The following is an 11,646-nucleotide window of genomic DNA, read 5'->3' as shown; positions in this document are numbered from 1 at the left end:
AACAGCAACAGCAGCAGCACTCTGATTTCGTAACTGTGTGTACGATCTTCTGCAAGTCATCTCTGTTAATCACTGACAAGTAAACAGTCCTTTGTTTCCCCATGTAAGTTTTATTTCTGTCGTCCCTTCTAAATGCATTGTTAATCAACTAGATATGAGAAAGGTAAAAAAATCACGACTGATACGAAATACTCAAATATCCATGTCACATATACACATGTCAAACAACAATCTCCATTGGTATAAATATTAAATTCAGTTTCTATAGCAACCCGTCTCAACCACCCAACCGTTAGTTTCACATTACGATCAAGCGAAGAATGTCTGTGCATACTTAATGAGTTTCTTCTCGTCAAATCTTGGGAAGGATAAAGTCCGATATCAAAACGACTTGCGGCAAGTGCAGGGCGTTTAACAACATATGTATGTAGCTTTAAGCATCTATTATTGTATGAAATTTGCTGAATGTTATTGTGAGTATGAAGGGTATTTGTTTTTATGCGTATATTCAGTGTCGCGTGTGAAGCGACCGGTTGTCACCTAAACGATACACACCTTGGAGTGATCTTGACGATCGCATCTGCTTATATACTACTGCCAACTTTGGACCGTTCATGATTTATGGCGGGGGGCGGGCGGGGTGTAGTATGTGTGCGTGTGCGGGCGTTGGGCGGGGAAGGAAATCACCCAATTTGTACAGGGGAGATACCGGAAGTCATCAATTATGTGTAAATGTTCTACTGGGTCATCAATTTTGTACACATTACCTAAGGGAGTCACCATTTTTGTACACATTACCTAAAAGAGTCATCATTTTTGTACACATGTCCTGAGGCAGTCATCAGTTTTGCAATTGTACACGTGTCCTACGGGAGTCATTGATTTTGAACATGAAACGATATGTGAGGGGAGAGGTGTGACTTACTTCGAACTTAAATTTCAAGGGGCCTTTTAAAACATTATTATCATCACCCCACCACCTCCTCCTCCTCTCTCTTTCTCTCTCTTTTTCTCTCACACCCCCACTCACACTCCACCACGCACCCCAGCCATACATTATGGACGGTCCCTCACTCAAATCCACAGCTTACTAAGTCTTCTTCCGCCTCTTAATTCCTTAATTCCTAATTTATTTATTTTCATTGTATACATATAATAGTTTTCCTGTTTCTTTTCTCTTTCTGACAGTAATTCCTTTGAAACTTTACTGAGTACATAGCAATGCCCACTTACGTCTTCCGTTTTCATAATGGATATCCGCAGTCATACAGCTGGAATATTGCTGAGTGTGGCGTAAAACTAAACTCACTCACTCACTCATAATGGATATATTGAAACTTCAGTTTAATTCGTATTTATTGCTTCTTCAATTATGTTCCTTATAAACTGACCGGCAAAAGAAAGTATACAAGGTTTTCGAGAAGCCATTATCATTGACCCAGAGCACCTAGACACACAAATATATTACAGAGGTGTTAACACCATCTGTACTCAAACATGCGCACGTTCACTGATGGGCCTTGAAAAGCAGTTTTCACACAGAGGATAATCAGGGGATGAGTTACACACAAAAAATGTTCACTACCATCACTTAAGTACGAGTTAAGACCTTTCCGCACGCGTCTGTTTAGTGCATCCTACATGTCCGGTGACATGTCTGGAGAACGTGCTGACCACTGTAGGACGCACATGTACACATTGTGTTTCTCGTCGATGCTAACAACGAGCAACTCGGGCCCAACGCAATCTGTGACGTATGTGTTTAGGGGTCAACAACTGTCCCTTGAAGGGTCTGTAGGCTTTGACACCTGCTATCCGAAGACGTCTAGCCACCGAGTACCGACTGACACGGCGATCAAGGGAATTCGCCGTTGATTCGACGGGAATTCGTTACCGTCAGGAAACGATTTCTTAGGTGTAACATCCTTAAAATTCCGCTCTTCTGCAATGCACAGTCTAGAGACGGCTATACGGGTGCAGCTAAAGGAACCTTCACACTTATTTCGAACTGACAGGAATCAAAGAGAATCAGCATTTGGGAGAGACTGTCAAACAATGTTCTCAATGTTTTCTCAAATGCTACCTGACATTTTGAACAGTGACAGGTGGACACGATTTTATGCTATCCGGCGTTGTTCTATTGAGGTCAGGTCTCAGCTTAAGATCATTCGAAGCGTTCTGACCGTATTCCAGGTGTATTTGAGGTACATTGGAGCTGTATTCCAACTTCAGTGGAAATATTGAAGAATATTCCACCGGCAGTCTAACAGCAATCGAGATACATTCCGACTCATCCGAGACGCAATCAAGACATCCCGACAGGATTTGAAGTAGCTTGTCTTTTCTATTCTTCCCGGAATATGTTCAGAATACTTATAATGCAGTAAAAATATTTAGAATGCAGTTAGAATGCTTAATATGGTGTTCAAATGCACCTCAAATGCCTTTCGATATTTTTCAACTCCGAATGTACCGAATGAAAGTTTTGATCATGTTACAAGAAATGACCCGAATCGTTGGAATACTTTTGGAATGCAATATGAAGTTGTAGTTCAAATTTCCAGGAACCTCCAGAAATTTTAATTCCGACAGCATTTCGGCTTATTCCACCTCAAGTGTGAAGGGGGTACGAGTATAAAGGTTCTGCAACGTTGGTGTGTGTAGACGCCACCTGGCGCACACATACGACCCTCTCACGTTCAGCTGCTGCTGGTCGTGTTAAATCTGTGGTGACATTTTTTTCAAACTGCATGTGTAACCTGTCCGCAAAACTAACTTTTATACCTTCAGTACATCTTCAGTGAAACTTTGACAGAGGCCCCAAATTATGGTCTATACAATTTGCCACTTCGATATTGAATTTCACTGCAGGTATCAATTTGCTACCTTGCGGCGACATTTTTCAGAATATAATTTACCAACAAAAAAATTTATATTTATAAAATTTGATGAATTGTAAGTTCTGTTATACATTCTTTTGCCGGTCACTTTATTATCGTCGTCGGGTAGGATTATCTAATTATATCAGATTCTCTCGAAATAAATATCTAAACCAGAAATAATGGTTTCTCGAAATACACGGACATCGAAACATGTCTATGTCTTGACAAACACTCGTACTGCAGGCGTGACATTTCTCGTGGTGCTGTTAACAAGCTAATGAAGCAATCAAACAGTAGACTGCCAGTTTGGACAGACTAATGACAAAAATTGCTTTCATAACCTACTGGACTACTTTCATTATAATGCACAATAGCGTCACAGTCTAGAAAACCCAATGTGAGATGTTGTACATACGAGGTTTGTTTGTTCGCTGTTTAACACCACACTCATCCACACTGTTGCTGTATGGTGGCTGTCTGTGAATGATTACGTTACAAACCAGTGACTAACATCACGAGTACCGATTAATTGGGATACTATAATTATCATGTGACCACCCGATCCCGTTAGTCGCCTCTTACGACAGGCATGGGTTGCTGAAGACCAGTTCTTATCCGGATTTTCACTGATTATTATACGCGCAAAGAACAGCCAGAAGTGTTGATAAACAGTGTTTCATAGATATTAAAACTGTTGGACAAACCTCCCCCGACTAATATCTGGAATGATGTCATATTGATAGCAACAAATACTGTAGTATCAGTATTTAAGGACGTTGCAATGTGATTTATCCGACGCGATTCGTGTTTTAAGATTCCCCCGACTGTTATCAAACAATTGCATTCCATCGTATCTACAACGATTGCACGCTTCAACATATATCACGATCAAAAGCGAATTTCATTCTGGCTGTCTATTGCAGTTAGATATCCGGGCCATAGCACCCGAAATCGCAGTTACAACTTTATCAACGGTACTTTGAAATCTTGCAGTGCGGTACGAGGCATTGATTCCCAGCGCCTGTCACCACTTCCACGAGCTGCACATGGTGCACGCGCTACGTCACGACCCCCAGCTGTGACCAACTATGAATGACAGGTCGAAAGGCACCGATAACGCACTGAAACATGGCTTCCTTGACGAGATACGTTCTGATAGCTCATGTTATTACTGCGACATTAGTCCAAGTAAGTACAAGATATCATTGATATTAAGTACTATATTGTGATATACACGGATCATGACCTTTGGGTGTTATGTTTGTTCACATACAAGTATTTGTATTTATGATTGCAACTATGTATTTTGTAAATTAAACGGACGGATACCGAACTTGAATCTCTGACTGTAACGTGTTTTACGATATGTGTTCTAGCGTTCATGAAAGCTGTTCCATAATTCATTTGTCCATATGAAGAATTACAAAGTCAATAGTAATTATAGTATACGCCTCATCCATGAATTTACGAGATTCCGTAGAGTTTAGAATATATATAGAGAGAAATACTCTATATTATCTGCTCTCCCTCCCTCCCCGTAGCCGGATCCGGAGGGTGTTGGGGGTGAAGGGATGCGCACTCATCACCCTTTTTAGTAAATGACCATTGAAAACTGCTGAAAATTAGGTGAGCAGTCCCTAATTCACAAGAGTGTGCACCCCTCCCCTCGTTTCTCGACAAGCTGTATCCGGCTCTGCTCTTTCATTCTCTCCTCTCTGACTTCAATCTCTCTCCTTTCCCCTCTCCCACACACACACTCGTGCATGAAAGTATTAAATCAGAAAACGTGCGTTATTACTCATTGTCGACAAATCATAAATCGCTGTTAAATATTAATTTGATATTTCCAATAGATTTTAACTTTTTGTAAACTTTGAAAACTTTGAATGATTCACGCGCCGGTCCAACGTGGCAAACATGCCTATCACAAGCCCTATTGACTTGTTTACATTCAGACGTCATCGTCTTATCGACCCCCTCGCCAGGGGAGGCAATCTCAAACACGACCGCAATGTAGTTAGAAAAGATTCACAAGAAATGTGCAACGTGTATCCAGAACAGACCTTGCTTCTGTTTTTCGCAAAACACAGCGTCCCCATTTTACCATTCAGAATTTTAGTGACGTGATGTTAGTAAAAATGCTCAATAATTAAACTGTTTGAAGTAACTCTATATTATAACGTAGACTATTCAGGTCAGCTAATCGCGTGAACCTGTGTTGAGTCGGTTTCAGCTCAAAAACTATTCAGCAAATTGTGTAGGGGTACTGGGTCGAGTAGTTATTGTATAAACAGGAAATGTGCTACGAAGATTATTTTATTTAATTTACTTGCGTTGACTGCCTGTATTACATTATATCCCTGCATGTGAGGCTGGTTTAAAATAACATGTCAGAATTGGGGAGTGTACAGTAAAACTCCGCTTTTATCAAAATGCCGGTGTAGTAGGGTAGCCTAGTAGATCAAGCGTACGTTCTTCATACGAAGACCGGGGTTCGATTCCCCACATAGGTGCAATGCGTGAAGCCTATTTCTAGTGTCTCTCTCCGTTATATGCCTGGGATATTGCTTAAAGCAGCGCAAAGCACAACTCACTCCTTCATTTAATCCATTTGCCCGCAGTATGACGGAGAGGACATCAGAAATGGACTCCACGCTGGTAGAATTCGTTCGGTTTCTTGATCCAGTATCTCGAGACGACATCCATTACACGACTGTTCACTTCGGCAGAAACGGTGTGTGTGTGTGTGTTGTGTTGTGTTGTGTTGTGTGTGTGTGTGTGTGTGTGTGTGTGTGTGTGTGTGTGTGTGTGTGTGTGTGTGTGTGTGTGTGTGTGTTATTTATTAACTAACTAGTTATTAAAACGTCCGGCATGCTGAATAACAGGATTCGATTCCCCAAATGGCAATAATACGTGAAGCCCATTTCTGGTGTCCCCCTTCCCCGCAAAAACATTTTAACATTAACAACTATTCTGGAACATCATATTTTTGTTACGATGAAATGTCTGTAATTATGATGACGTTAGTCGTAGGACTTCGGTTGGCGAATTTGGTTGATTGTGCTGTTCTGTCGGGTTGGTAGCATAGATAACCCGGGTAGGGATTTCAGAAGGACTAAGTCTTGTATTGACGTACTGACAGTTCCTCATTGTGAAATGTATCAACTGTCCTCGTGGTTACTTTCTCGGATACACAACTGGCTTTCCATTGTATTTGTTCCCTGTCCCACTGGTTGGGCACGGTGACCCCGTCCTTGCCCAAACACCCGTGACACTGCAGTGAGTAATGCCTGAGAGGTTGAAAAGGTGCAGTTTGTGATGATTATGATTACACCTAGGACTGGGACGGGTACTCGGGTACTCGAGTCCGGGTCGGGTACAGCTGGAATCGAGTACCGAAAAGGGAGAGAACTCAGTAATGACAAGGGCAGACGATAATTTATGTTTTTCAGTATTGACCTAAATCGCACTTACATTACTGAGTGAGTGAGTGAGTTTAGCTTTATGCCGCTTTCAGCAATATTCCAGCAATATCACGGCGGGGGACACCAGAAATGGGCTTTACACACTGTACCCACATGGGGAATCGAACCCGGGTCTTCGGCGTGACGAGCGAACGCTTTAACCACTAGGCTACCCCACCGCCCCCCTTACATTACTGGTATTGTCCGATTAATGGGGGATATCATTAACGACTGTAATTTATCGATGCATGAGCAGTGAGATGTCAAGTTACAGTAACAACAGAAACGAAAGGCTCTGTGTTTTAACGATGAATAAGCAGTGGTGTTCACCTCTCTATATTAACTAAACAGATGTAAATCAAATAGCATGAGAGTGAGTGAGTGAGTTTAGTTTTACCTCGCACTCAGCAATATTCCAGCTATATGGCGACGGTCTGTAAATAATCGAGTCTGGACCAGACAACCCAGTGATCAACAACATGAGGATCGATCTGCGCAATGGGGAACCGATGACATGTGTCAACCAAGTCAGCTAGTCTGACCACCCGATCCCGTTAGTCGCCTCTTACGACAAGCATAGTCACCTTTTATGGCAAGCATGGGTTGCTGAAGGCCTATTCTACCCCGGGACCTTCACGGGTATAATAGCATGAGATCAGTTTCGATGTCTTATTATAGCCCTTTCAAGTTTTCTGTAATAATCTCAGTCAAATCATGATTAAATATTCAGAAGGTTGAACGAAACGCTGTATTTCTTACATTTCCGAGTACTCGATTCCGACACGGGCAAGTACATGCGGGTACTTGATTCCATTTTTTCCCTAAAAGCCCTAATTAAACAATGCCAGTTAGATAGTGGCCAAATGTAATATATTTTGTATTTGGTATTACACTTTCTTAGTAAAGTAAAAAATCTAGCATGTTTTTGAGTTGAGTCCCATTCGAGATTCGAACCCTCACCCTCAGAGTCAGGCATCCAAACGCCAGCACACAAAGTCAGCCGCCTACCTGCTCAGTAACTCCGACTTGCCTTAAAATGGAAGTCGAACAACCGCTAGTCTGGACTGTGGTAATGTGTACCCCTCTGGTAAGTGTTCATTGCCACGGCTCCTACAGTCGAGAGTTATGATTACACAATGACATTTAGAAAGTGGTCAAATGTCACAAATGGGATTACACTTTCTTGGTATAGTCCAAATGCTAGTGCCTTATTGAGTTGAGTCCAATCCTGGATTCGAACCCGCACCCTCAGAGTCCCGCATCTAATCTGGGTTCACTAAATCCGCAGTCTATACTAGAAGTTGTCCGACTTCCATCCTAGTGGAAGTCGCGGTAGCTGAGCGGGCTAGGCGACTGACATCGGATGCTGGCCATTAGGTTCTTGACTCGGAGGGTGCGGGTAAATCTAAACACACGTAGTGAATGCATTTAGATTGGGGAGGGGTGGTTCTGACGAGGTTTATCGACGAGGGTCGTTCAAAAATGTAATCAGGCTCATTTACAATATGATGCAAATACAACTCTATTTTCGTATCTTCATATTATCTATCAAACTCAAGCAAATTTGTTTGGCTAAGTTCCAGCCTCACGATCCCCGTGGGCTTGACTTTTCATCTTTGTACTCCCAAAAACGCAAAATCTAAAATACATGCATCACAATCTTCAGGAAACAAAGTGTGCAGGTTAGCGACTAGATCATCACATATTAATAGTTTGAGTTCAGTGTATAGTGCTGATTTAAAATCATTTGAAAATAACTCAACATAAAACTGCGCTATAGATCGCCAGCAACTGACGGTAAATCACCATACTAGGGACCGTGAAGACTTCAGTTACTTTTTGCGGACGGCATTGTCTCCAGCTGGATTTAAGTCATCACCTCAGCTGTTGGCGAATTTTGAGCAATTTAACCATAAATAAAAATTTCAAACATTTTTCAATTCGAATTCTGGCAATGATCAACAAACATTGAAGAATGTGTTCTTAAGTGCCCTCTTCGGGGGACAATATTTTCGATACTTCAACACTTTCCGAGGGTTACACCACTAACAATCATAGTTGTGTATTCATTCGACTTTTTTCGTATTTTAGAAGAACGCATTAATTACAGCATATGCCCGATCAGAGTTGAGAGAGAATGGTTGTTGCATGAAGTCACTCGCCATTATCGCTGTTTGCCGTTTCATCTGGTGACCTAAATAACTTTACAAAATACTTTTCTGGCAAAATATATATCTGCCCTCTTTAACCGTATTATAGTATTGTGTCAGTTACACTACGTATATCGACCCGTGAAGGTCCGGGGTAGAATAGGCTGACTTGGTTGACACATGTCATTGGTTCCCCATTGCGCAGATCGATGCTAATGTTGTTGATCACTGGATTGTCTGGTCCAAATTGGATTATTTACACACCGCCGCCATATAGCTTGAATACTTACTCACTAACTACGTATATCAAAAGTTTATAACTTTCCAAGGTTCGCGTTTTAGCTTGTGCTTTGACCCCGCCCCATTAAATTTGTTCGCTTATGTACAGTAAATTTACGAACAGGATACCCACCCCATAGCTGTTTGACTTCATTTTGTCAGTTTGACGTTTACTTTTGATAGCAGAAATAATCCCAATACTTCGAGTATAACTTTAATATGGTAATTTTCTCGTAACTCTCCATTCCTTAAAAGTTACGTGCCTCGGCTCCATTATTTGCATTGTGTAGTTATATTTACAGTAAGTGTCATGTTAACCTAGCCATGCTACCCTAGCCGTCTTCACACGTCACATACAGACTGCATTCTCATAGGGAAATGCCGTGGCTAGCCGTTACGGTTCAGCCTCATGAGCAACAAGAAAAGCGAAACAAGCATTATCCAAGACTAACTATCTATCCGACGACAGTATGTCTTTGTTAACTGAACATTGTTACAAATACTTGCGCTTTGAGCGTAGAAATGTTAACATGAGTCTTTATCAATTGAAAATTTCTGTCTGCGTCATGGATTTCGCTAACCGATTTTGTAGAAACTGTGTGAACTTGTGTACAACGTAGTCTCTTTTGTTTTTATTGCTTTGAATTAACAAAATGGGCCTGCAGATTCCATTCAGGGCCTGCAGGCAGCAACCGGCCCAGATGCCCAGCTGGCAAATTAAAATATTGCAAAGACTGTATTCAGATATGACGGAAGCAATAGCTGTGATTGTAACAAAGACCTTTACATTTCGGATTTTCAAACTTTTGCTAGCTATTGATACTTTCATGTTAATTCTACCAGCAGTGAAATTATTTTTGACACGTCTTCAGAGATTATTTGTGTTTGTTTTGAATCTTAAATTTAATTGTTTTTCATTATGGAGTTTTGCGTTATTTTAACTGTTGACGCAAGGAAACATTATACGATAAAGAGGTTTTTATGGCATAAAAGAAAATGACAGGATATGTTTTCATCAAATGATATGTACTTCGATCATTCATTCAAGTATTGAGTTGTGACACTTTAATTTAGTCTAGTTCGTATTACTTTCATATTACTACATATTACTGCATTTTTATGAGAGGGAATTTGATGTTAAATATGCTAAGGCTATCACGAATGGCTGGCGCCTGGTTATTCGTTGTCACATAACAGTGAATGAGTCTGCTATTTTGTTGTATTTTATTGATGCATTTAAAATAATATATAGAAATGGTACTTAACCACAAGTGCTCATTATCACAATAACGTCAAAGTTTGTGTAAGGTATACAATGTTTGTTGACCATTAATTGTTATGGGTATACTATGGAAACATTAGTTTTAACAGCTGTTACGGTTAATAATTTGCCGCGACCAAAGGCATAAGAAATTCCCTCAGAACCAGCAAAATATAACACTGACTAGGCTACAATGTTCAACTTTATGTATTGACCAAATAGGAAGATACAGTGATTTACAATAGAGGTTTCTAGTACAATGCAGCTGACTCAAATCAACTCACCAAAGTCTTGGTTTTCAGTGAAACAGTTATACTAAATGTTAGCGAGCGGTCAGGAACAGGTGTAGACGAAGACGCAGAGAGATGCAAATATGCCGAATGATGACGCAACTCCAGTATTCCATCTGTACGTCCGTATGTGTGTCCCGTCAACACATCAACCAGCCTTTATACACAGTCACTGATTCTTGAGCATTGCACCGAAGTATGGAACCTTGGCGAACGGCCTCGTGTTTACCAACAGTCAAAACACACGCCCAACGGGAGAGTGCCTGCAGGGAGGCAACTCTAAACCGCTACCTTAAAAGGTATGCCGCTAAAATGCTATTACCGCGTTCCGAAATGTGGCCATAAAAATTTTCACCCAAAACCATAAACTTTGTGACCCAATAGTAACTCAATTAATCAACAATAACACAAATTACAGAAAGCACACTCTCGTAACACAGCCCCGAAATGCACGAAAGAAATCAACGGGTGACATTAACCTCAAAGAATGATAATAGCAATGCTTATACACTACCATGGTCCACTTGTTTCCATACGATATACACCAAGTAAAATATCTCTTTGTCATGTTGAAATGACATCATGAACAAATGTTATGACGTCACCTTGCCTCTCAAGAAGTCTCCCTCTAACTACAATGACGGTCGGGAGCCGACCTTAGCTGAAAAGTAGACTATGGCGTAATTTCCTCATAACGTTAACGGCATAATATGGGCATATCCTTCTGGTATGGGTATATATGTATCCTTCTATATTCCAACCATGAGTAATGTCGCCAAGTAATGTCTAATAAAGGTTACCAACGCCCTAGTAATGTCCATAGATGTTAGAATTTATGATAAATAAGCACAACCTCACTATTTGTTGGATATGTGACAAAAGTTCATTCAACCATATTAAGATATATATATACCCGTTAGAACCACCACCACCACCACACCCTCTATGTTTTTAAGTATGTTAGGTATAACCGTTAGCACACCCCACCCACTCCATCCTACCACTCCTGTACATGGGCAGTGAAAGCTGTCATAACCGGCATTTGTCCAATCCGGCAAGTTCTCAGTCCCATTCATGGCTTGTACCGGACTCTTTCTTCAGCCTCAATGAGAACGGGTTTAGACAGCCTCCGCTGTAGTTAGGTTTGTTTGTTTGAACATATACATGTATCTTATTCAGCACTGAAAGTTACTGGGTTCAAGTTAGTCAACATGTTGAAACCCGCCTCCGACAATTACATGGAAAATTACATGTGATGGACAATGAACACAGGGAAAAACTTATTACACATAAACTGAAACGCTTACTACATACAATTTA

At 40.9% G+C, this 11,646-nt stretch overlaps 1 protein-coding gene across 1 annotated transcript in view; it reads left to right on the top strand.

Moving 5' to 3' along the window:
* Window positions 1-3,803: 3,803 nt before the first annotated feature.
* Window positions 3,804-11,646, top strand: part of LOC137288147 (protein sel-1 homolog 3-like) — a 32,237-nt gene continuing 24,394 nt past the window's right edge. Inside the window, exon 1 of the mRNA XM_067820564.1 lies at window positions 3,804-4,070. Coding sequence (XP_067676665.1) covers window positions 4,011-4,070 — 60 coding nt within the window. The 5' untranslated portion in view covers window positions 3,804-4,010. The remainder of the gene's footprint in view (window positions 4,071-11,646) is intronic.

This window comes from Haliotis asinina, chromosome 1 (genome assembly GCF_037392515.1).
Source record: "Haliotis asinina isolate JCU_RB_2024 chromosome 1, JCU_Hal_asi_v2, whole genome shotgun sequence".
In the NCBI taxonomy this organism is placed as follows: Eukaryota; Metazoa; Mollusca; class Gastropoda; order Lepetellida; family Haliotidae; genus Haliotis; species Haliotis asinina.
Note: the sequence above shows the minus strand (reverse complement) of the source record. Positions and strands in the feature narration are given on the sequence as shown.